Source organism: Manis javanica, chromosome 8 (assembly GCF_040802235.1).
Source record: "Manis javanica isolate MJ-LG chromosome 8, MJ_LKY, whole genome shotgun sequence".
NCBI lineage: Eukaryota > Metazoa > Chordata > Mammalia > Pholidota > Manidae > Manis > Manis javanica.
In genome coordinates this window covers 103,321,531-103,349,252 of record NC_133163.1, presented here as the reverse complement: position 1 = coordinate 103,349,252, position 27,722 = coordinate 103,321,531, and the positions used below count along the sequence as shown (strand labels likewise).

The 27,722-nt window shown below is 36.4% G+C and overlaps 1 protein-coding gene across 10 annotated transcripts in view; it reads left to right on the top strand.

Annotated features, from left to right (window-relative positions):
- Positions 1 to 27,722, top strand: part of WDR72 (WD repeat domain 72) — a 221,291-nt gene that overhangs the window by 121,559 nt on the left and 72,010 nt on the right. For 8 of the 10 annotated variants that reach the window (XM_073211876.1, XM_073211877.1, XM_073211872.1 and 5 more), the window contains exons 15-18: positions 4,735 to 5,552; positions 8,259 to 8,353; positions 12,244 to 12,323; positions 17,771 to 17,969. In XM_073211876.1, coding sequence (XP_073067977.1) covers positions 4,735 to 5,552; positions 8,259 to 8,353; positions 12,244 to 12,323; positions 17,771 to 17,969 — 1,192 coding nt within the window. The remainder of the gene's footprint in view (positions 1 to 4,734; positions 5,553 to 8,258; positions 8,354 to 12,243; positions 12,324 to 17,770; positions 17,970 to 27,722) is intronic. The other 2 variants (XM_073211873.1, XM_073211880.1) reach the window with 1 other exon arrangement.

Here is a 27,722-nt window from a genome sequence, read left to right as displayed (position 1 = left end):
TTTCAACTTAAGTTTTAGCCACTGTACAGGTGATGAGAGGGTATGTCCAGGTTCAGTGCATTAATGAAAAGTTGGGTTGCAGTTCATTGCATAAATCCATTAACTTCTAAGAACTGTATATGCAGTGAAAAAGTGAGCCAAGATAAGGATATGTTCCACAAAAGGAGATAATAAAGATACTTGTCTTTGTTGACATTAGCCCAAGATAAATGGGGGGGGAATAGTTTTACCTGAAAATCGATGACCATCATCTGGACTTCACCCAGGTTGAGGGGCAGAATTCACACTACCTACAATGAATGAAAAACACTTAAGTTAAATATTTTGCTTAAAAAGGGACCTGTTGGCAGTGCCTCTGGGAAGTCACAAACACAAATGCTGCCTTAAAGAATGAGTCTTCAACCCACATCTCAAAGGATTCTCATCAACATTTCACACATTCACATACAATTACAAAACATATAAGGAAACAGGAAAGCATGAGCAAAATAAAAAGGCAGAGTCAGACAAAGACTTTAAAATTCAAATTATAGATAAAGCATACAAAATAAGTATGTTAACAAAATAAAAGGATTTAAAGTATGAATAAGAAATAACTGAGTATTCAAAATGAAGGGACCAAATAGAACTTCTAGAAATGAAAAAGTATAAGTCAAAATTAGAAATTCAGTAGGTAAGGTACATGGCATAGTAGAGACAGGTGAGAAGAAAATTGGCTAACTGAAAGAAAAATTCTGAAGTGATTGCCCAGCATGTGACACAAAGATACAAAGAGAGAAAAATCACAAAGGGGGATAGAGTATCTGACAAACAGCTAATCAGAGTTCCATAAAGAGATAAGAGAGTGGAGAGAGAAAATATTCAAAAATGTAATTCTGAAAATTTCTCAAAATTAGTGAAAGATACGAATACTCAGACACTATGTAGGATTGGGGTAAAACATCCACAACAAGAAGAATTGTAGTGATTCTATGGTTCTATGCCTATTAAATATTAAAGGCAAAAAGAATATTAGATACAAAAAGATCTAAAAAGCAGCAGAGAGAAAAGACAGATGGATGGCATATTATCAGCTGATACCTCAGCCACATCAAAGGATGTCAGAGGTCTATAGAAGAATGCTTTCAAAAAAGCTGTAAGAAAATAAATCAAGGCAAAATAGTATACTCAGAGAAACTGTGTCTGCGCTGTGGTGCGGATGACTAGGGCTGGGTGTTTAGCAGTCCTGGGCTCCCTCTCCCTCCCCACTCCGACTCCTCTCCTCCCACCGGGAGCTGGGGTGAGGGGCGCTCAGGTCCCACTGGGCTGCGGCTTGTATCTTACCCCTTTCACCAGGCGCTGGGTTCTCGCTGGTGTGGATGTAGTCTGGCTGTTGTCCTGTGTCTTCTGGTCTCTCAGAGAAACTATCTTCCAAGAAAAATATTATTCCAGTGAGAGGATCTACAAAGTCAAAATTTGATCTTTTGAAAAGAATATCAAAATTAACAAACTTCAGCAAAAAAAAAAAAATTAATGCAATAGAGTATCTGCATTGAGAAAAGGACCCATAGTTACAGGTGCTACATCAGCAAGTTGAAAAACTGATAAGCAAATAATATAAACATCTTTTTGAACAACTAAAAACAATCGAGAGAAATTAAGCATGGTCTAAATAAGTGGGAGATTTAATCTGAAACTTGACAAACACCCTCAAATTTATATAAAAGAGTAAAAGACCATAGGAAGAATAGGATAGGAGAGCCTACCCAACCAAATCTCAACTCTTTTTGTAAAGCTATTATACAGTGGAGTACTATGCAATTACAGATAAACTGACTAATATACCAGGGAACAGATCAGTGACAAAAGGACAAATTCACAAATGATGTTGGCACAACTGAAAATCAAGATAAACATGAAAACTATACCCTATTGCAAACTGATCACAGAAATTAGAAGGCAAAATACTAAAGAATTAAAAGTTGTGTGAAACTTTACATTTTGGAAAAAGTATAAGTAAACACTTTTATTTCCTCTGGATAGGGCAGGTTTTCATCTTTCTTTTTAAAGAAGATACGAAAAGTATAATCTTTAAATGTTTCTTAAATTTGACAGTTCATCAGAAAATGCCATTAAAAATAGTGAAAAGACCAAGCCACAAATAGAGAGAACATAACCAACAGAAGATAACCTCCAGAATAGATATATCACCCTAAAGTCAATAAGCAAAGGATGAATGAAAGGTTTTAGAAGCCTAGATAGGCACTTTATAGAACAAACATGAAAGGCCAAAGAAGTATTACAGTGATACGCAATTAGTGGTAATATTTAAAGAAATGAAAATTAGAACAACAAGAAAAACCAACTTATAACCCCCATATTGACCAAAATGAGATCCTGTGTTAGTGAGGATGTAGAACTCTTCATACAGTGCTTTTGAGATTTACAAATTGGTATAATCACTTGGGAAAAGCACTTGGGATAGTTTCATAGTTGAAGATGTGCACGTCCTATGAATTACTGATGTCATCCTAGAAACTTATGCAAAGTACACCAGAAGTCTTTATCAGAAGAAAATTCAGTGTAGCTTTTTTTTTTTTTTTGAGTCATAAATCACAAAAACAATTTTTATGTTCACTTAAAGGCAGTGGATAAACTGTAGTTATCCTACAGTGTAATACTTAAGATCAGTGAAAATGAAAGAACTACAGCTATAATCAACAAATGTGAATCTCACAAATGTAAATGTAAAATGCAGCATAAATAAATCAGGAACACTGTAAACAGTGTAATAATATATGAAAATGTTTTAAATATGAAAAATTAAATGAGTCAATTATGAATACATATTTAAGGTTAAGACAGTGAAAGCAAAGCAATCAAAAACATGAAATGTAAGATACTGGTTACCTTTGACAGTAGGCAGGGATATAGAATCAGGGCAGACTCCTTTTTTTTAACCTGGATGGGGACACTTTATTAATATTCCTTTAACATTTCATTTGCACTTTTTATTTCTATGAAATGCATAGCACATTTGGGAAAAACAAACAGAACACAGGACAAAAATGCACACCTCAATGAATCTCACAAAGTGCACACCCACATAATCACCACACAGACTAATAAAATATTCAGCACCCATGAAACTATGTCCTCCCTGTCCGCCAAATGTAACCACTCTCCTTACAGATTTCTTATCTATGAGTACATCCTTAAACCCTATTGTTTTCTTTGCTCCTGTTTTTTAATTTAACATGAAGTCGTACAATTAATTCTTTTGTGTCTGCTTTCATTGGTCAACATTGTGTTGGTAGATTCATACATACATTTTATACATGTGGTTGAATAGCCATAGTTCTTTCATATTCATTGGTGTATATTTTTCCACTGCATGGATACCTCACAATGTCTCTATCCATTCCACTGCTGATGGATATTTAGGTTGTTCTGGTCTGGAGCAATTATGAATAATGATGCTGTATAGTTTTGTCCATGTTTCTTTATATACAACATTGCTAATCCTAACAGACTAAATGTATTGTTTATATATTATTTTGTATATATTAAATATTGCAAGAATTTCAAAAATCTAAATAAAACAACAAAAAATACCTAAAGGGCACAAATAAAGGGCACTTTAATCCCTTCTTCCCAATTAATTGTTAACATTTTTGTATATTAACTATAATATCAACATGTATTTCTATTATATATCAAATACACATTCATATATACATACATATGAATGTATATGTGCATGTATATATGTATATATCAACATTTAAAAATATATATTCACAATCACATAATTTAAGTAGAAGGGAATGTTTTTCCTACCTAATAGATTACATTTTCCCAATAAATATAGCTTTATCTATCATTTTAAAATATTTTAATGTTATTCCATTGTATGTATATGCTAATCATCCATTCAGCATATATTTATGGAGTCCATTAGTAATGCTGTTTAGTGGCATCATTTTAAAGGTTTGGGGAATGAAGCAATGCACAAAACTCCTACAAAGGTGTAGTTTGAACACTATTGGGGAAAATGTACAGTAAACAAATATTAATATATCATAAGGTAATCATAAATATTAGGAAGAAAAAATAGGGAATAGGATACTCAAGGAATGCCTCATAAAGGAATAGGAACATATCTGAAGTGTGGGAATTCCCCATGCATTTAGTTAGGGCAAAACCCTGATAGGCAGAGAAAGAACAGATGCAATACCATAAGACAAGCCTTAAAAAAAAAAGAAATTTAAATTTAATACTGGTTAACATTTAAGTTACTTCCATCCAAAATTTAAAATTTTAAACAAATTTGGATAGACTATTCTTGTTAAAAGACTTCCTGAATTCTTGGCAGGTGTTCTAACTGTTCTCCTTAATTTCAGACCTGTTTTTTCCCTGTTATATGTCTTCTTGGCTATATTAATAGAAAGATGTGAAAGTGTATATGAAAGAAGATGACTCTGATGCCATCTTACTCCATAGGCCTAATTCATACTTTTTTGAAGGAAAAAATAAGTTTTGAAAAGGAAAAAAAAAACTGTTTCAAAGAATGTCAGAATATAGAGTGTTTAATTATAGGGGAATTTTCATAGCTAAGACAAAAAAAATGGAATAACTCCTTTAGTTGTATTGCTACTGAATATTTTTTTCATGCCATTTTAATGTCATGGATCCTTTAATAAAATCATGTGAAAAATAAGAACTTTGACACATAGTTTCTTTTATCTCCCTTAGGTCGCTGATGCCAAGTCTTTCTCAGGACCTTTCAATGTCCTGCCTGTGAAGACAAAGTGGAGTAACATTGGCTTTCACATCCTCCTATTTGATCTGGAAAACCTCGTTGAACTTTTACTGCCACCTCCAGGCTGCGACGCCGACCCTTCCACTTCGTTCCCCGGAAGTGAGATCCTGAGAAGAGCCAAAAGCACAGCTGAGAAGAAATCACTGACGCTGAAGAGAAATAAAACCGCCTGTGGTCCTCTCTCAGCAGAGGCACAAGCCAAACCTGCTAGCGAAAGCCCAGCCCGAGGAGACAACACTCTCAAGTTCGTGGAAGAAAGCGATGGCATTAAAAGGCAGAAGAAGATAAAGAGCTCCAAAAAGGTGCACCCTAAGCCATCAAGAAAAGTGGATGCCAACCTCACCATAGACACAGCTAAATTGCTCCTATCTTGCCTTTTGCCATGGGGAGTGGATAAAGAATTAGATAATCTTTGCATTAAGCATCTCAATATTTTAAAGCTTCAGGGTCCTGTTTCTTTAGGACTTGCTTCAAATGAAGATCACTTTTCGTTGATGCTGCCAGGTTGGGATTTGTACAGTGCTGAAGTGAAAACAGACAATTCAAAAGTAAATTTATTTTCCAGGAAAGTTTTGGACTTGTCAAATAAATATACATCTGCTCTTCCAAATCAGGCTGGGATGCCAAAGGGACTGGATAATAATTGCAACTCTTTGCAAGAGTCAGACACTATAGTGTATTTATTGAACAGGCTGTTTTTAGTTACTAAGCTAGTTAACATGCCTTTAGAATTGTCATGGGGAATTGACAGGTAAGCAATGCCTAGATATTTTGACTATTCTAATTTGGGACATTACAAATAATTATCATTATTTGTTATATTCAGCTCTTTAGCCTCCTACCTTCTCTCCTTTCTTTCCTTGCTTCCTTCCTCCCTTTTTTCCAATGCAGAATGAATATGCAACAACTTCTTCAGCTCAAAACACATTTAAGAAAACCTTCCTTATAATTCCTTCAGATGGAGGGATAATTTGGGCAAAAAATCTATATGATTCAAAATGTATTTATTCACAAATATCCATTGCTCTCATAATGTATGCCAGGAAAATCATAGTGCTGGATGTTGAGTGATTTAAAGATAGATGAATAGATAGATGATAGATTCATGCATACCTTGAAATCCATTATACTCGCTGTGAATCAAGTATGAACAAAGAACATTGAAGTAAATGCCTGTGATGATGTAGTTCATGTACATCATGTACAAGCAGGAAAGGAAAGGTTTCAAAATTTCATACTTCAAATCCCACTATTTAATTTATAGTTTGGCATATTAAAATAGAAGAGTAACTCATTTATAGATAGTATAAGTTAGTAATAATAGCTATTGGCTTTTGAGTGTTTAGTATCTACTAGTGACATGTAAGCCCTTTACATACATGACTTCATTTAATATGTACAACAAAGCTGGCATATATGTACTATTTTTTGCTTACTGTTAAGATAAGGACATTGAGCTTTGCTGGCACATAGGTACTATATTTTTGCTCATTGTATAGATGACATTGTATATTGAGATTTATGAAGGGAAATTGTCAACCCCAAGATTAATTCAGCTCCTTAGAGGCTGATTCAAGGGTGTACACCAGTCTAGTTCCAGAGCCTGATTAATTACTAACCTTGCCTCTGTGTTTACTTTTTCCCACTGCTAAAATTCAATATAGTCTTTCATAATCTGATGTTAGAGGATTACATCCAATTCACCAAGCACTTACTGAGTATGTCCCTAGCACTAGCCTTCAGAGAAAATATAAATTTCTCATTTGAGTAGCAACTCATTCAAATGATAAAGATAATGCCCATGAAATAAGTAGAAAACATTGAAGTTAGGTAAAGGAACAAGGAAAAATATTTGTAGTATAGATAAGTATTATAGGTGGTCAGAGTAAAGAGAAGAATTTGAGATGAAAACATCAGAAAGCCTTTTAGATGAGATACTGTTTGAACTGCCCACTACCTGGTGGTTATTGGTTCCTGACATTGTTCTTTGCTGAGAGTTCAGTTCAACAAATATCTGTACTAAGGACAGTATAGTAGACAGAGTTCCTGCCCTCAGTGAACCTACAGGCTACTAGCAAGTCCACATGGATCATGTAGGATTACTTCTATTATAAAGTGGCTCCCTTCCATTATAATATTCCTTTGCTACAGGGCACTCCAAATTCTGTTTGGTGGCCCTATAATGGTAAATTTCTGTGATTCTTACATTTAATTTTCCTCTAATTTTTTTCTTCTGTTCATTTTAAATGCCTAGATGTGTAGTTTTTAAATTTCAGATAATTTTTTACTTTTCTCTTCTTTCCATTACTAAGAAAATTGCATAGCACCTAAAGTATGGTTAAGAAAAAAAAATGCAGTCAGCTTGGAGGCTGAAAACCTGGAAATGAATCAGGGTTTTGTTGTTTAACTAGCCATTTGGCTTTGGACTAGTCACTTAGCCCCTCTGGCCTTGTTCCCCTCATTTACAAAATGAGGTGGGTGGGAAAGAAGACTGCCAAGATTTCTTCAAATTCTTAAAAATTTGGATTGCTAAAAAATTATATTTGTTTGCTTAATCATCTGTTAGCCCACGGAGCAGATGGGGAACTTAGTTGTTGTTTACCAGAGTTTCTCATTTGGAGTTTGCTCCTGCTAGACTACAGGGTGTAGAGCATGCCTCTCCTCCTTTAGGGAAGACACAGGGTTTCAGGGTGCCTTCCATCAAATGGCCTTAAAATCATTGCCACAGATTGGTTAATTCTTTATAAAATTCTTCATTAAAACAAATTATTGAATGGAAGTGTCAGGATTAGAGACTGCTTCCATAAATCAGTCACTTGCGATACGATCTGCTGTCAGAGCCTGCGTGCCATTTTTCAGGAAATCAAAATAATGTATATTGGATTTGTCACACCAAATCCTAATATTTTTGGCCATTTCACTAACATTCCATTGTGGTTTTGAAGGCTGAGAAATCCTTGCATGCTTAAGAACAACTGGGTGCATGATATCAAAAATTTTAAGGAAAGAGCTATCTGCCTATGATAACATCCCTGGACAGTACCTGGACGTCCCCATATTGGAATCACTGGGCTACAGCAACACCTGCCTTCCTCAGGGCCTGCTGGTACCTGGGCACAATTCTTTGGTAGATGTCAGCATATTAGGATTCAAAAATTTATTGTATTAGCCACAAATGCCGTGACCTAAGTAGCAAGGCCTCTCCTATAAAAGTGGGTCACAAGATAGTTCTGGTAAACTAAGATTCACAGTCCCATTGGAGCTAAGGTTTTAGGTAAGAGCAAAGTGGAGAAATCAGATACACCAAAAAGATTAATGTGGAAGACTGTGCTAAAAATAATTTGTGTTCAATTCCAAAATTTGTTAAAGTGGTCATGCCCTCATATTATCTTCAATTTATTTCTTAAAATATATTTCATGCATCTTTAATAACATCCTTTAAATCTTTCTTTTTCAGCAGTGCTTTCAAAATGGAATCTATACATAACAAGGTGAAAACTCCTGGGAATGATATTTTGAATATTTCAAGCTTCTACAGTTACTTACGAAATGGTAAAGAAGTTACAGATATAGTCTGATTTTTTTTTATTCTATGAAATAAAATAACTAATCTTTCTGTAACTGGATAGCATTTGATGGTTTAGAATGGGCAGTGTGTGTATTTATTGTTTGATTTGGTCTGCATTTCATGTGGTTATAGCTTTGCATTTTTCTTATATTTGAAATAAACATGAATTTTTTATTAAAATAAATAACATCTCATAAGACCTATAATGTAATGATTTCATCAAATGATCTTTGAAATGCCTGAAAGTCTGAAGCTTTTCAGCAAAGGAAATAATTTGGACATTAAATTAAGGTCTTATGTGATTTATGGGAAAGCTTATTGCATCGATATCTTTATTACCAAGTAACTGATTATTATATTAGAGAATTTTAGAGCTATTTCAGCAGGTTATATAATGGTCCTTGAATTCTGAGTGACAGTATTGGTATTTAGATTTTCTTCTGATGCTAAATGGCTAATTCCCCCAAAACTACTTCTCCAAATCTCTGTCTTCTCAGTAACTGACAATTTATCCTTCCAGTTGTTCAGGCCAAGAACTTTCATGTCATTTTAACTTTTCCCTTTCTCCATACCCCACATTCAATCTTTTAGTAATCATGTTGATTCCACCTTCAGAACACATCTCAGGTCCTGACTGCTTCTCCCACCTCGGGTGAGCCTTCATCCCTCCTGCGTGGACAGCTGCAGAAGCCCCCTCACACCCCTCTGCTCCTGTTCTTGGCTCTTACATGCTCTTCCTGGCCAAGCAACCGGAGTGATCTACTGGACACCAAATCAGCACCTCCTGCTTCTGCTTAAAAGCTTACAGTGGCTTTTGTTTCACTGAATAAAGGCCACTGTCTTTAGGATAGTTCACAAGGCCCTATCTAAGCTCTACCTCTCTCATCACACTGCCCCCCCCCACCCCAATCCCCTGCCATCTGCCTCCATCTCTTTGTATTTATCTCCTGTTTAACATGTTCCAGCTGCATGGGACTATTCACCCTTACTCCAACATGACAGGCAGGTCTCAGGGCCTTTGAACTGCCTCTTGCCTCTACCTGGAATACTCTTTCCCAAGATTCCACAGAAATCAACCTGCTGCCCACCACCTCCACCCTATATCCTTCAGTTCTTGCCTAAATGCCATTGTATCAATGAAGGTGCCCTTCCTTCACCCCAGCACAATCTATCCTGTTCCCTGTTTTGCTGTTTTCCGTAGTCCTTTTTGCTATCTGACATACTATATATCATTTTTTCATTTGCCATCTACCTCCTGCTACTAATATGTAAGCTCCATGGGGAGTATGTATGTATTTTTTCATGACAGTTTTATTCACCATTGTGTCCCCAGTTTGTAGAACAATACGTATAAAGAATTAAGCAGATACTTTTGGATTGATGGATGAATAGTAAATAGAACAACGGTTTTGGAGATAGGCATCTGAGGTTCAAGATCCAGTTCTGCCACTTACTCCTTATGTACCTTTGGGCATATCTTTTATACCTTTGCAAGCCATGTTTACTATATTTGTAACATAGGAATCAGATTCCAGACTTGATGTGCATGTTGCAGTTTATGATGCATATGCTGGGATGACCTGAACAGCAGTTGATAGGGTCTCTCTCAGGGCTATTGAAAAGAATATTTGGAATATTTTAAAGTAAGTGTTTATTAATAGCTTCCAATTAATTGAGTGCCTAATATGTTCAAAGAATTATACTAGTGGCTTTATATTATCTCAGGTATGTAAACAACCCTGCACAGTAGGAAGATCTCTGTTTTACCCTTAGGACCCTTGGGGGTCAGAAAAGTTAGATGACTTACTTATACTCAACAACCAGTAAGCAGAAGGACCAGGATTCCAGACTAATTGTAACTCCACACCCCTTGCTCTTTCCATTATGTCAGACCACTCCTCACATTTATGATTAGAAGTAGTGTTCCCTCTATATGACCTCAGTATGGACTGCCTGCCTTCTCAGGTAGTAGACTCTTATTAGTGTCTTTATCCTTGTTTTCATTTTTTATGACACTAGGAAAGAGTTTAGCATTTAAGGTATATGTAACTGGTTTCTGTAGACAAGGAAAGAATTGCTGTCCAGAGACAAGGAGGCCCCAGCTTTTCCTATGGCTGCCCTAACCAAAAGCAGCCTGAGTAGCTAGTGTTAATACCGAATAATTTCCCTGGTGTTTAGAGGTGGCATTTAACCTTTAAAATCCAGTTAAGTACTAAGCAAACATGATTTTGTGTTTTAATAATTGGAAGATGGGAGGTGAAGGGAAAGGAGAGATTCAGTTCATGCTATTAATTCTATCAAGTCAAAGCCTAAGGAATGAAATCACACTCTGAGGTGCTCACTCCAAAGGGTTGGCAGGAACCAATACCCGTGTCTGTAAGCAAGAATGGTGACTCAGTAATATTGGTAAACCTGAGTTGTTTTCTTTCATCTTTCCCCCAAAGTTGCAATTCTTTAACTCACTGACATTGCCAGGAAAATTTGGCTCTCATTTCTACCTCATATTAACATTTTAACATCACATTAAAGTGCCCTGTGAAGTACTCCTAATGCCAGCAAGTAGTTACAGTGGAGACCAATACTTAGCTTTGATGGTAGAGTCACAAGGTCAACAAAATGAGGGCGAGCGGAGAGAGATCAAACGAAAATGTTCTCTTACATGCTGTGCTCATAAAGAAATGGAAAATATGACTTCCAAATCATAGTGCTCTATCACACTTACATGTTTTATGCAGTGATCCCAGTCATTTCAAATTTACATTCTATGTTCCATCATGAAAAAATAATGATACTAATACAAAGTCAGAAGTTTCTTATATATTTCTTTCATATTCTTAGCTTACATTACATGCAACGCTATCACATTTCCCTTGACTGCTAATGTCAGAATACAGACATGCACACAAACACATGTATCTATTATATAAAATGGTGATTCAATGAAAACTGAACTTGTACTAATTTAACTAGTTGATACCAGGAATTCAAACATATATTAATACATTAATTTAAATAGACCATTATAGTAATTTTCCCTCCAGTGCAAGCCCTCATCATTTTTTCTTATCTCACTCCCAGGATCTGGCACCTAGATAACACACTTTAGCCATCAGAAAGCCTGAATTCATCGATTCTTCATTTGGATGATAATATGTACATTTCCAATTAATGAAAAGGCACTTATTAAGTGCTTTTTTGTGTAGGGAACTGCCGGACACTCTGTGGATCAATTTAAATAAACTAAGCCCTAGCTCACTCTTAAAATTTCACACTGGACATTAAGGCAAATAGATAGAAAGGACATTAAAGAGGGCAAACTTAAAAGAAACAATACATAACAAAATGAATCAAATTAAAATGTAAGTGCTATACCTATTGATCAGAGTAGTTTAGCTGTGTAAGGACAAATCAAAGTAGGTCTTTTCTGCAGTCTCTGTGTGATAGATAATGATTCATGGCAAGATAGAATTTCAGGAACTATTTGAGGAAGGAATTATAAAATTTGGTGATCTATTTTGAGTGGGAATATATGTCATTGCATTCTGTTGGCAAAGGTAGATGAATTTGATTTGATGTGATATGTATTAGTGTAATTGTTATAAATACATAAAAATTAATTGTTTTTGACTCTGGCTGTACATGAATATCATCTGAGGGTACTTTCACAAAGTATGAATGCCTGCCCTATCCTGACCCAGGGATCTATTCCATCAGAATTTCTGGAAAATTGAACCTGAGCACTGGTGTTTGTGGGAGAAAAAAAAAAGGGCTAAAAGGCTCTAGGTGATGGTAATGTACAGCCAGGGTTGAGGATCATTGGGTTGCATCCATTTTTAATATTTTCAAGATATAAATCTGTTGTGTATATTTCTAGGTAAGAATGAATCCCACATACCTGAAGCTGACATCTCACTTTGGAAGCTGATTTCTTGTTGGAGAGACCAGTCTGTGCAGGTACGATACAGTTCATCTGAAGTGTGGGAAGAGCGCTTGCCTGCTGTGGTTCATTTAAACTCCTCTTTACTGGCAGTGTAAGTAAGCAGGCACTTGTCCTCACAAAACATTTCCTTCCAGGGCATTTCGCTCAACAGGTCTAACGCAGAGACTAATCATGAGGGGACAAGTGGAAAATAACATATTCAAACATACACTAAGTTAGTGGGGATGTACAGGGAGCTGTGGAAGGGATGTTCATCTTGTACAGGTACTTATTGCCCATTGAGGTTTCAGTGTGTGGCAGAATTCTCCATCATCTGAGTCCAAGATGTGCCATGGCGTAAAGGTCCTTAGGCTTGGGAATTTGTTTTATGAAGTTAGAAATAGTTCATTCTATCCTGAGAGTACATCACCTGTTAGGTGGATTTAGAGAACTGGTTTCCTCAGTGCCCAGTTTAAGTCCTTCTTCCTCTTTTGTCTTTTTTTTGGATCCTAAAAGCTTACTGGGTAGCTTTGTACATTGTACCGTAAGTACCTGTGCATCGATGAGATGAATATTTATTTGAACTCTAGTCTTCCTCATGATCTTAATAAATGTCACATTTGCAAGATGAGCACAGCAATAATTCCAGTTACAAATGTTTATTCTTGGTTACAGGAAAACCAAGTTAACTCGGAACACACAGTGGGGTTGACAACACAAAACCATATAAACACAGTTGGAATGGCTGTTGAAACTTGTTACCATGGCCTAGTTTCCACCTCATTTACCCCTAGCCAACCTCTCCACTTATCATTCCATCCCTCCCCACCATCTTTCTTACTAGCACATTGACCTTCTTTTTATTTCCAGTATACACAAAGCTGATTTCCACCTCAGGAACTTATTGTTCTCTTGGCCTGGAATTTTCATCTTTCCATTCATTCTTTGGGTCTTTGCTCAAAAGCCCACTCCTTGGGGAAGTCTGCCATGATTACTCCACCTAATAATGCCCCCACACCCTCCTCCACCCCATGTCTCCAGTCACCATTGCATTACCTGGTTTATTTTCTTTGTTGTGCTTCTTTTAGTGGAAATTATACCATTCTCTTTTTTATTTGTATATCCTCTGTTTTCTCACTGGCATAGAGGCTTCTGATTGCAGGGACTTTGTTTCCCTCACCCTCTTCCACCAGCTCCTGGAAAGGCAGTAGTGACACGGAAGCAGTCAATAAATAGTTAATGAACAACTGAATAGTTATTCTAAAAGCCTCTGTAATAATCAAAGAATCATTAGTACAAGCTGACTTTACCAGCATATTAGCAATCACCCTAAAATCACCATTAAAGGTGAGAATTTGTCTCCCCAGTAGGCAAAAAAATCTTCAATGAGGAAAACAATTCCTTATGGAGAATTCAACAGAACATGTACCCTGAATTGCTCTAACTAAAAGATCTTCTCTAGTTGTTTATTTCACCTTCAAATACATTTTAATGTGGTTTAGACAAGTTTGGACTTATGGATCTTTAAGGTTCTATGATTCTATGACCTTGTGTAAAATACTGGCAGCAGGACAAATATTACCAGAGCATTTATTACTCTATAGGAAGTCTAAGCTTCACAGTTCTTTCATCTCTACACTAACCTGATGAATGACTCTGGTTGATGATTTCTTTTCCTCGTGTATAAAACAGGAATGAGAATTCCTAGGCCCTCCGGGAACAATTCCTACTCCAGAAATTGAAGATGGGGGTGGTTGGTACATTTAAAGGAGAGGGTAAGAATAAGTTAATTTTGCAAACAAATGAGTTTGTCTGGAGATTGTCTCTTTTGCTTTTCACATTTGAAATACACCCAACCATAGAAATAAATGCTGGAAAAGCAACAGTAAGATTTTGGAGTTGCTGATTTGTGTGTTTCTGAAGCTGCAGTAGAAGTTCTTTGGATTTTATACTCTAACACCAATGGGTGAAATCATGACATCCGGGCCTCCAGAGAAAAGTGTTGCTTTCCACGAGATGTTGCAAAGACAATGAAAGGCTAATAAGAGCCTGAGTGTTGGGAAAATGATTTTGTACCAGAAAATCTGGACATTGGAACCACAAGCAGGCCACAGAGGCTTTATGAGTCTTCATAATGCTCTGTGTTATTTTGCAGCACTTTGCTGTTTCAAGGTATTAGGAGAAAACCATAACAATTTTTAGTATGCCTATGGCACAATAATACTTCTATTAATAAGTATATGGTTCACATTTGTTGCTGTCTGTTGTACCCAGTGGATTTGTAAACTGTATTTTGAATCTTTGCACATTCCCTCAAAAGAATGTAATTCTTTGCATATCTGTCGTTTCAGAGAAACTTATTAATATGCTTTGGAAAACAGCTTTATATCTATAATGCTTTCAATTCTAGCTGATTATTAAAATTACAGTTACATAAAATACTGTTTAAAAATTTCATACTTTATTGGGGCAAATTCTATCCCCACTAATTGCAAAAGTTTATTTACTAATTTATATTCTAGGGAAACTCAAATATTGATAGTCAGAAATTATCAATAAATTCTGCTTTTCACAGTTTACATTTTTAAAGTACACATAATCTATTTCAATTCCATTAGCATTTATTTAGTGCCCACTGTATACAAGATAGCATTATCATATTATTAAATGCTTATAAAATGTATCATCCTTGTGCATTGGAGCCATGTTGAGTATTAACTTCACATGGAACACAAACTGTAGTTTGAATTTGTTTCCAATTGGATGTGTGTCATTAGGTACTTTACTTTTAAGTTTTGTGCCTCTGAATATCTTACTCATGACTAATAAGTTTTATTCTGCTATTTCTGCTTCCTCCTATTTCTCAATGATACATTAATTAATCTTATAATACACATTTATAGTGACAAATATGTCAGAAAGCCCTAAAATTCAACAATTAAAAAATGTGGTCATAATACATAAACCTAACAATGGGAAATGTTAAATGAAATTGCATAAATCCATGTACATTTTTAAGAAAGAATAATGATTCAAACTGTTGCAGAATATTGAATCAGTGGGATAGAGGGCATTCTAAATCACAGTTGTGGGTGCTCCTCAGAGATGGTATCATCCTGGTGTGAGAGGGCAGTCAGAATCCCATGGGGGCATGGGGCCAAACTACCCGTTCTGAGGGATAGACCATAGTGTGGGTGTGTTACAGGGGTGAGGATACTTCCATTATTTTCCTGATATATTGCTATGGAAGGAAGCAAGTTCCATATAGGTTTCTGTGATTGAAAGCTCTCATCCTAGTCTTACTCAGTATCATAGACATTGTTTCATGAGTGAGGACATGAAGTCCCAGAGTGATAGGGAAAAATTCACAAGGACAGCCATCTAGTCGGGTGGCTCCCTTCTGCTTCTCTTCTCAGCAAAGACAACAGAAACTCCCTTCACTTCCCACTCTGCCAGGTACCCACTCCCTAAACTCACTCCCTAACCTCATTCCCTAAACTTACTCCCCCTTGCTTGCTTGCTTGCTGTGCACGTAGAAATGTTGCAGATACAAAGCAGAAAGATATATATTGCTCCCCTTGCCTTTGTTCGGGGCTCAGACCTTGGGAGATTACTCCCCTCTGAGCCTGCCAGTGTGAAAATAAAACCTCAACACTCCAAAATCTCCAAGTGCTGCTTGGTTCTTCCATCAGCAATCCAGTCCAGATTTTTCAAGTTTTTCTGTAACAAGAGTAGTATGTGACTTGTCAAAGGTTGCATTTGTAGTAACTTTCATAGTTGGTCAGAAATGTAGGCCTTGTCATTTCTGATGCAGAGTTCTTTCTACCATGTCAGCCATAGCTTAGGAGTAATAAAATGTGTGACAAAATTAAAATGAAATAAATGCAGTGATGTGAAATTGTTCATGAATAATTAATAGTTTGTCCCACCATATGGTGATGTACATAATAAGCATAGTTCACTTATATTTTGATGCAGAGTAGTATAGATTAATATCATATCTGATAGTATGTATCTCACCTACATGGTAAATATTAATAGGTATGATCACCAGTAACATGATATATATGCTAGAAAAATAGGATGCAGTAGCTATCACAGTGTTGAGTATCTCATCACACGATATGCGTCAGTAAGCATTGTGTACCTGTGTTGTTACTACAGTGTGAGGAGACTTGGTATGGGATAGTAAAGTCACATCATTTATTAGCCTTTGTCACAATCTAAACAAGAATTTGAGTGTGAGCATTTGATTGGACAAAAACAGAGGGATGATCAGTGATCAGGAAGCTGCTCTGATACTTTTGGGAAGCTTCCTCTGTTTAAAAGTCAGGTGCCTGGCTTCTTTTGTCCCAGTAATACAGGGAGCATCTGCCATTAGCATAAAGCTCTCTTGAGTGTCCCTTTAGCCTAAAGGTCTTTATGGATACCTGTTCTGTTTTTGGCATCAGCATCTCTAGGTCACCAGCCTCAGTTGGTCACCATGCAAAAGCCTTAGCTCTAGGCATCCTGAGGGTGGACTGGGGATAATGCAGAGAGACAGTGGCAATTGTGGAACATGAGCCATCCTGACAAAGGGCAGGCTGTTGAAGGGAAAAGGATCAGGTATTGAGATGTGACTGTACGAAGGGTTAAACTATAAGCCTGAGGAGGGTAATAGGAAGGTGTCCAAGTTCACCTAGATCAGTGGTGCCCTTTTTTCTCTCACTGATTCAGTCCTTGGCTTTCCTTGAACTCCACCTAACTCCTGGATCTTGCCTTATCTCTTGCCAGGAAGAGTCTAAGGTATACTGTTACTGGCTTTGTATGGAGGGGTAAGGATATAGAACCTTGGGAGGACATACCCTACAAAGGACATAGAATCAGAGGTCAGAAGGCCTGTCCACCAAGGCTGTGTGGGAACTTGGGCTGTCATGTCCCAAGATACTGGATTAGATGCCCTGTGGCAAGCATCTCCCCCTCTATGCAACCACAGGTCCTTAAGGATAATAATTGGAAGGCAGGCTTTGCAGTATTTTAAGCCAATCATATACACATACACACAGTTCAGTGAGATTTATTATGAAAATCCTATCTTTAGTTTTCTGTGGTAAACCTAGTTTAAATCAAATGTTTTTAGCTAACTTGTGCTTTAGAGCTAAACATTGTTGAAGTAAGTAAACTTGTCTTTAAGAGCAACCTGACATATTCCAATTAATTTTCTTTATCTTTTGGTGGGAATGAAAATATCTTAGGAGTAAGATTGGAGAACTTCTTTGATCTTTCCTTTTAGAATCTCTGGTTACTGCAAAAGAACAATGTGATTGTTTTGGTGCGAGTTCTCGGTATCTTCATTTCCATGGTTTCAGATGCTAATTCTAGTGGGATGGAATATTAGTTTCTGTGAAACCTCTTCAAATTAAAATTGCAGGCTTGGGGTTTTGTGTAAGACCCCCAAGCATTTGTAATCACACTAAAAAAACTCATTAAAAAAATATTACAGGTAACAGAAGCAATACAAGCTGTTCTCTTGGCTGAAGTTCAACAGCACATGAAAACCTTGAGAAAGACATCATCAGCCAACAGTCAACCAGTGTCGGTGACAGAGAACAGTCACTGTGAGATGGTGCAAATCCTGCCAAAGGTGGAATGGGCCCAGGAGCTAGAGTTACATTGTGTTACAGACACCATGCCTGTGCAAGGTAAGTGCAAAGTTTATTGGCATTCTCTTCCATCAGAACTCTTTCTAGTGCTTAGAATATGTTCACAATATATCATTTCTGCAAAAATCATGCCAAGTGTCCTGTTTCCCACTTATTCCACTATCAATTTCCTCTTAAAATTGTCAAGTTTCTAAATAACTTCTGCATTCTATTTTAATCAATAAATAATTCCCAGAACAAAAATTTGTATTATTTATAAAAATGTTTTAAAGTTAAGTGATTAAAAATGAAAAAAGGATTAACAGTAAGAGCTTAGTAAGAGATACATTATAAGGATGCCCTGATAATAATGGATCCTAAATTTGTTTTCAGTCTATGCTTTGATAATACCCACGTGGCAGCTTTTTTTTTCTTTTTTCGAAGTAAGAAACAGTACAGAATAAAACTAAACTGGTTTATAGTTGGACTACTTGATTTTATAACAAATTTTATCATTGTAATTCATAATGATTATATTTATGATTTATGGCTAGCAAGTGAATCTGAATTTCTGCTATAAGATGGTAATCTAATTTTCTGGCCAGTTGACTATGACTATAAAAAAAAGAAAAAACAGTAAAAAAAGTTAAGCACAAATTTAATTTCAACTTTACTAGTAAGGCTTTAATGAACAAATCAATTTGTAATATAATCAAATGTCTATTTTTGTCAGGAAAACATGTTACGTATTTACATATCTTGGGTTGTTAAAAATTGCTAGGTACTTTTTCTAGTTCTCAAAAATAGATTTTATTTATTTGAGACTAAGAGAAATGTTGCTATATTTAAAATGTTAAATCTTAAACAGGTGTCATTTTTTAAAATGTATTGTTTGTTTCCTCTTATTATTTTTGTAAGATTACTGATTGGAGAGCATTATGTAATGAAAGATATATAGCAGGAAAAAGCATCTTCCGTGAGGGCCATAGATTAAAACAGGCTATTTCCTAATGCCAAGGCAGTCATTGAGGATGGTAAATTCAATAAGTAATTTGATAAAGCTCAATGGTGATTTCAAGGCATTTGTTTGTTGTCCAGAAATTAGATTTAATGATCTGGTAATTGAAGGAGCTCCAGTTTTGATCCTATCACATAATTTCAGTTGTATAACACCTTTTAAGCAAGTAGGAAAATTCTTTTTAAAATTAATTTTCAATGACCGTATTTGAGTTCTTGCTTCATCTGGAGAGGCACCCGCAGTGTCATTAATAGGTTTCTTACAGCTCTGCAAAGACAGTGAGTGTCTCTCATCATGTGTTACCTTGAATTCTGTGCCTTACCCCGAGCCTGGAGGGTCTGACTTACCCTTTGGCTTGGAGTCATTTTTCTGGGTGAGAAATTCATGGCAGACTATCTAGTGAAACTTTTGATGAGTTTTGTTGTGTAATAAGAAAGCCATTATCTGAAGTTTCACAGATTAGACCTTATTCTATCCCTGATTAGAGTTTTGTTTTTATGTAATGGCAAAGCCATTATCTGAAGTTTCACCAGATTGGGCTTTATTCTATCCCTGGTTAATTCTCAGGTCTAAGCACTATTGAGACAATGGAATTTAGTCTCACAATAATTGAAGACACTGGATTTTAAGTTAGATATTAGCTATCTTTGGACCATTATTGAATGACCCTTTGCCAATGTTAAAAGAAAATTTAGGGTTAGTTTGTGATAAGAATCAGGACACAAAAATATTAAAACTACTTTTATGTTGGTGAATGAAATTTAGAGTCTTTTATTTAAAGCAAAATTAATGTAGTTACAAAATGCTGAGCACATATTTCTTGGTAAATACTGCCTATAGGAAACTATTAACTGCAGTTGCAGTTGATTGGGAAACACATAACATGCATCAAAGAGGGAAATTTCTAAGCAATATTATATTGGATATTAACATTACATTTTTTTCCCCTTTTGGGAAAGACTTATTTTTTAAACTATTCAGAGGAACTTCCTAAAACTACAGGCAGGTAACAGATGATGGCTTTATTATGCATGGATACTCTTAAACTTATTTTATACCATCATGGAGTGTATTTGACTTATTAGCATTATGATAATATGGCAATAATAGACCATAAGGAAAACAACCACAATTATTGTGCTCTTAATACAATCCAATACTATGCTGAGTACTTCAGGTGGGCTAACTCATTTTTTCCTTTAATTTTCACATAATCCACATGACTCCTAAATCTGTTTCCAACATCTGAGTCATTTGTATAAACAATTTTACAGTTTTTTTTAAATGTCCATGTTCAAGGAAATTAATCAAAGTACAGCTGGAAAGTACTCTGACAAAGAGAGATTCTCCTGGTGCTACCTAAGCTTATTCTAAGAAGTTGTCACTGTAAATTTGTTATTTGACATACTAAGTGCATGTCTTTCTTATACACACTAAAATAAATAGGTTTTGAAAAAAAGCCCATCACCGTTCTGGCAACGTCACCAGTGTCATACATCTTGCACATTGAGACCTACTTCATATTATTATCCTGTTTTTTTAAATGAACAAACTGGGACTTCAGAGAGGTTGTACACCTTGTTTATAGTCACAAAATTACTAAAAACAGGGAAGTCAACTCAGAACTGCTCTTAAACACTGTGTTCTTATCCACTAAACTGTACTTTCCATACTAGCACTATGAAGGAAAGTTGCTCTCAATCAGCTTGATCTAAAAATTGAACAATTTATTGATGGGTTTTTTTAGATTTGTATTCCTCTCTCATAAATCATACTTTCTATTACCAAAGAAAATGCAGAGTGTTCAATCATTGCCATCTCAGCCTTTATAATAAATAAAATCACCAGGTTTCTTGAACTATTTGTTCCTGAGATGCATCTAGAAAGCAGTGGAAATCAAGTGAAATGAGAGTTAAAGTATAATGTGTGTTTGAACTTCATAATTTTGTGGCTTACTTATTTTCAGTGTTTTCACTTGTTACATTTCACAGCATGTATTTTATTTGAGGTCTTAATATTTGCATATTGGTATTTTACAGGAGAGTGGTGGATTTTATCTGAGTTTACATTTTTATAATGATTACATTGTTATTTTCCTTGAATCTTTTTAATAAATTATGCAATTTTCATATTTAAGGCTAAGATTCATAGCTTTAAAAAGAATAATAGTTTCTATTATAAAAATGCATTTGAAAGTTATTTCCTTTTTTTTAATGTTGTTTGGATCAGTTTAAACAAGGGCTTTAAATTGTTCCATTAAATAAATTGGTTGAAATAGAAATGGAGGCTTTGTAGATAAAACTGTCACCTTGGAATTATTGGCTGAATTTAAATTCACGTTAAACTGTGTGGTTGCAAAGATGATGCATCAAATATGGGCATTGCAAATAATCTTTATTACATGCATCGTTTTCAAGGACTTATCTACAAAATTAAATAATGAGAATGTGCTCTTTGTTTAAATAAAACCATGCATCTGTAGTAAATCAAGGAAATAAACATCTATTCACCAGAGACTTTGTGTGGTCCTGTTGGCCATCAGCAGGACTGGCTACTTACTCTGTGTGATGAATTCCTCTGAAGGAAATCTGTCTAGTTGTGGAAAGGTTTTGAAACTTAGTTGGCTACTTCACAAGAATCTTTTTCTGGACTGTCTTTATTTATAATAAATGCATCTTCCACCCCTTGTGAGGTCTCCAGACTGAGTGAGAGGGCCAGTGTATTCCTTTTTATGGCCACAAAAGTCATTTAGGAAAGGTCTGTGTGATCTGAGTGAGCAAGAAGCAGAGAAATTATGGGGGACATATCATAGAAGGCTTGTGTGTCATCGTGAGGTCTTAGACTTCCTTTCTGAGATGGGAAATGGTTTGAGCCAGCAAAGGGCACATATTTTAATGGGATTATTCTGCCTGCAGTTCCGAAGCAGGGAGATCAGTTGGGAGGCCAGATGCTTGCAGCTTGGAACAAATATGGTGACCTAGATGGGAAAAATGATCAGATTCTGAATGTATTTTGAAAATAAAGCTGACATTATTTGCTGACAGATTGTATACAGAGGAGTGAAATAATGAAAACGTATACTTACATTTTTTCATACAAACAATATTTGATACATGGATTGACTCTGGTGTCCCATTGGGTAATGCAGTGTCACATATGGTATACCAGGTAGGTCGAAGGAAAAGTGGTAGATCACCTCCACAGCCCCTACTGTGTTCAGTTGCAAGTGTCTCTGCTGAAAGGACCTACAGATTTTACTTTCTGGTATTAACTAAACTAACCCTCAGAAAAAAGACAACTGTTTCCTGCCAAGAAACTGTGGACTGAAGATAATCTAATAATGCAAGATTAAGCAAGTAAGATGTAAATGGCATTGCCAAGCTTACCTGTGTGTGTGGTGTGTGTTAATGTCCTCCTTTTGAAATTTCTATTTTTGCATATGTTTTATAATAGGCATTAAGGTCTATATATATTACTAGCATGTGTATTGTTCATAAGCAAACATACTGGTGATGCATGCTTCAGAGCTCATTATTTTTTGCAAGAAAGTATCACGACCACAGCCTTTGGATAGACGGAGCTAAGAAGGTGGGTATGATAAGCTTTTGGTTGTGCACGTAGATAACTTGACAGTCTGTATTGTACCTGTGCTATCTCTAAATCTTTGACTGAATCTTTATGCAGCTCTCCTCATGCTTCTGTGCACTGAGCCAAGGGTTGGGGATACCATAGAGAAATAATTCTAAATCTCCAGCACAAACTAGCATTAAGGTAGCCATAAAAGTCTGTCAGATGCCACGGAAAGGGGTGCAGGAGCACATGAAATCATCACCTACCCTAGTGGCTAGGGTCAAGTTCTTAGAAGAAAAGGTACCTAATCCAAGACCTGAAAGATGAATATGTTTTACAGCAAAAAGTCGGAGTTGGGGAAGGTAGCTGTTTGCTAAGACCACTAAAGCCACCGGTGCCCTTTTCTTCCTCCCAAGTATCATCTGACTGACACATGCATGAGTGAGGAACCTGGACATTAGAGAGAAACCCGTACTTTAAAATCTTCTCTGGAGAACATCCTTGTGAACACCTCCCTTTCGGAACCCTCAGGCTTCAGCATAATGAGGACAATGATAATAACATGCCAGCAGCTGCTGCAGAGATGGCTGAGGATGTTCTCAGTGCCTCACATTCCTTAAATCATTTGATTCAGGCAAGAATTCTCTGGGGATAGGTAGTATTGTTATACCCATTTTACTGATGGAAAACAGATACAAAACATTCTTAGGTCTCAATACCAAAAAGCAACTGGGTCAGGAGTGAAACCCAGGGAGTTAGGCTTCAAAATCTGGGGTTTTTTTTTTTGCCACTGTTGGCATTGCCTCCAGGTTAGCTACAATTCTCCTTTGCTATTTCTTCACTCAGCAAATATTTACCAAATGCCTTCTATGTATGTGACAGTTACGAAGATAGAATTACCCAGGTTGGGAATTACAAATCAGAAAAAGCCTGGATATTTGACATAACAGATAAAAATTCTTTTGACGAAATTAATCAGAAAATATTGAATACCTGATTTCTACTAACCTATGGGTGTGGCACTATATACTATTCCACTACAGATATACTTACACTAAAAACTTTTATTTGGAATATAAATTTATATAAATATAAGTTTTAGTGGTTAAAAAATCTAAGATTTTAAACCTGGGAACTGGAAATGAAAAATATTTGGCATATTAGTTGAAAGGGGTAAGAGTTAATTAGCAGTGTAGGAGAAAGAGAAGAGCAAATTTAAAATTTTATTTTTATAGATTAATTTGATGATGTAATAGAGAATTTTACTTAAGTATCAAGGTATTCACAAGCTAGATGAAGATGAACTTATGTAAGATAAGCAAATAAATTATTTAGCATTAGAATACATTGCATACCTTTAAAAAAACACTGTTGTCTTTTGGATTTAATATATGTCTGTCTTATTTTTAGCTTCTTGTAAGTGGATGGAGAAAGTTTATCATTTCCCTTTTATCCCACATAAATTCTTCTGAACTTCTCCACTGTTTCTGCACTGTCTGTATCATCCTAACGATTGCATTGCCTCTGAAAGACTGATAGAGTTCACCGCTCTTTTTCCAAAAGTAGTTTCATCTTTCACAGAGATTGAGATTGATGATTTTCATCCTGGCATATGAAGAACTAGAGTATTTCATCATCTTTTTTCCTCAGGAGCAATAAGGATGCCACCTGGCCCAACTGCACAGAGACAGTAACTGCACGGAATAGAGTTAAATATTTCCTTGGCAACAGTTGTGCAGGCACCACTTCACTGATTATTGTCTGCATACCCATTTAACTTTATTGACCAAAAAAAGTGATCTAGATTCTGTCTCTGAAATCGATGGGTTTTGCACTGTTGTTCTTGCGAGCTCAGACTGTCCTCCCCACCCTGACCCCTCAAGGACAGGGGCCAGGTCTATTTATCTTTTTGCCTCCCATCCCTTAGGATGGTCCTTCATCTAGTAGCTGGTAATAAGTGTTTATTGAGTGGATGAATGGATGGGCTGTGGGATAGCTTGGACTAAAGATTCAGTCAGCTCCTAATTAGTAAGAGAAAGAGGGGACAAGGAAAACCAGCTGATTGTTTTTCATTTGCAGCCAGAGAAAGTCTTGAATATCTATGGAAATTGTGTTTTCTAAGCATCATCATCCTAGGTTCATGTGGTGTACACAGAGGCAGGCTCACAAAAAGTTAAAATAGACACATGAACGAATCCAGTTTGTAGACATCCAGAAAGCTGCTCTTTCCTGATGGTTAATTATTTGGCTTTTCACTCCTCATTTTGTCGTGACCTGATTTCAGTCTGTTATTTTTAGAGAGCCCCAAGCCTTGCCTGAAGTTTCTTTATTGTTCCTCATTCAGATGCAGCTTCTCCATGGAAATATTTATGGAGCTGCATCAAACACTGTTTTCTCAGTGTTTGGATTCACACCCAGGGTTCTGACTGCTGCCGCTCCTCAGACTTCTGATGCCCGATCTCTGGCAGTTGATACTCTTCATCCCGACCTGCCTCACTTGCGTCAGTCTCCTTCCTGTTCACTCCATCCCTGCTTCTGAGCCTGGGACCTACTGTGATGTTAGTTCTTCCATCAAATGCAATTCCATGAGCCTATATGGATATGCATTCCTAATTCTAGAAACAATTTCAGTACAACTAAATTCCTTGAGGAAAAAACCCAGCAACTGTCAGCTTTGTATTCTTAGCAGATAAGCACAGTTTCTCACACGTGGCAAGGCGATTGCTAGAGAAATGGTGGTAGAAGAAAAATTATCCATTTGCTCCCATGCCTTTGGAGTGCCCATTCAATCAGAATACTGTTCACCTTGCTGGCAGGGGCCTTATTTTTCTGTTTTAACTCATCTATGTATCTGCCTAATTTTCAGCTTTGAAACTATTTGAGCATCTTCAAAACATCTCTTTCTAAGCATTTACCATGTCTAAGGTTCAGCGTAAGGTACTGGAATATTTTGTTATATCACTTTCTACACTTCTTGTATATCCTTCTCAAATATAATTTGGCACTGTTATTTGTTTATCTGCCTTTCTTTCCCACCTCTCTCAACTCTTTGGGGGCAAAAGTTGAAACTTATTAATCTTGTGCTCCTAGCAGCTAATGCAGCATGTGGTACGTGATGGGTGCTCATTAAATGCTTGGTTCCAGAGTGGGTGGATGATAAACAACAGTGACGGACACATATCAATGAACTCTGGTTTAAGGCAGAATGGAAGAAATGCTAAATCACATACTAATAGTCTATAGGTAGAAAGAGAATGGAAAAGATCATTATGGGGTGATAATTTTCTTCTGAAGTTTTAATCTAGAGGCATTTCTTCAAATTTACCTGTTTAATTCAGGAGGAATTTATCTGTCTCAAAAGACACCCAGAAAAATGAAGGCTGACAAATGTTTGAAGGCAAAAACAAAAAACAAGGCAGAATACTTCATTTTCAATCCCTGAGGATAAGCTTCAAGAAATAAAGACAGTTAGTTCAAAGAATTGTTGTTACTTTTATTTTTCTCTTTTACCTGCTACAGATAAACAAAGGCCCTTATTTATATCTATGCAGGAACACCTGTGCTCCAGCCAAGCAGCCCTGCTTATCTAGGGGTAATACAGAAGTGCTGCTTAATAGATGAATATACATAAAAGCATAGTAGCTATGAACACTTTTCCAGTCTCTTAAGTTTCTTCTCATCAGAATGTAGTCAGTCTTGGAACTGTAGAAATTTTAAGTGCAGTGGTTCTCAATTCTCTCATTCCTAATGTGCATTTCACAGCCAATAATTTATAACACTAAAATGAAGTTCGTAAGTAATATAAACTACACACGTAATTTATATACAACTTCAAAAATAGTACATAATTTGTAACATTACACATGTCTCAGTAGGTATAAGTTTGGGCATGACTATATTAAGAGATACAATAAAATGCTGACCAAGACACATTCCACTGCTGAGAAGATGACATTGCTAATGCAGACCCCTGCACAAAGGTGGTATCTAAATGGGTGTCCAAATGTATTTTCTTGTTAAAATACTGGAAAACAATAGCAGAGAAATATGTCCATTCCTTCACATACAGGGTTAGTGGCCTTCCTAGAAAATTCAGGGAATATTAAAAGCCTTGAAATGTCCTTATGTGTAAATTAAAGTTAGGTTCTGGGCTCAGGAAATTATAATCGGGGCTCTCACTTCCATGCCTGTCCAGTGGAATTTGGAAACCATGTGAAATATCAGGACAATTTTTCATTGGAAAGGACTGTCCTGAGCAATGCGGGACATCAGGCACTTCCAGTCCCTGCCCACTACATGCCCATCTACAAGTATCTCCACAATCTTTGGGGAAACCTCGTTCCTTGCCTTAGCAGTTTCCACAGCCTTCCCCCAGGGGGCAGTGCCAACCCTGCTGAGAACCACTGCCTTCAGGAAAGGGATCTCTCCATTCTGAGCCTTTGTTTCTGTCCCTCTCCCCTTTTAAAAGTGCACAGGGAGGTGAATTCACATTAATAATCCCACCTAATTCAGGCAGTTCCTTGCTGAGCACCCCCGTGTTTCACCTGCCTTTGTGTGCCACCCACATTGTTTTTACTTTGGTCATAGTACTTCCTAGCCTGTGTAGTGAATCATCTGACTGCAGTTCTGTCTCCATCAGAAAAAGAGCTTCTTCCTCCATTCTCTCACTCTCATCTCTGTGTCCTTCAAGCCTGACTCTGGGCCTGGCATAGAGCCGATGTTGATTCATGAAATGAAGAGTGGGTGTTACTGAACTACTAAGGATTCTTAAGGAAGTCATCAAAGAAAACTCCAAAATTTACAATTGAAGTGATTATTTACAATACAGAATAAACATAGCACATTTGGGGATTTAAAAATTAGATGAAGTATTTTCCAAGCTGTAAATCGAGAAAACTGGAAATGATAATAATGGTTGAAAAGAAACAACCACAGGTTCATTTAAATGATTGGGAACATAATTCCAAAACTTTGGCTTAGAACGTACTAATTTTTGACATCTTGTCCTTAAAGTCCAATAAATAGCCCATTAGTACTTAAAACATATTAAAATTATTTGTTGAGAAGTTGATGCTGCCTTTTGACATATACAACATGTATTTCTTGGTGCCCCTGCACCAGAGTAAGGAATAACCAATTTGATCAACCATCCAGCTGTTAGGTTCATCTACCCATTCATCAAGTCACTCTACCTCTTTCAAATATGTTATATGTTAGGAGCTCCA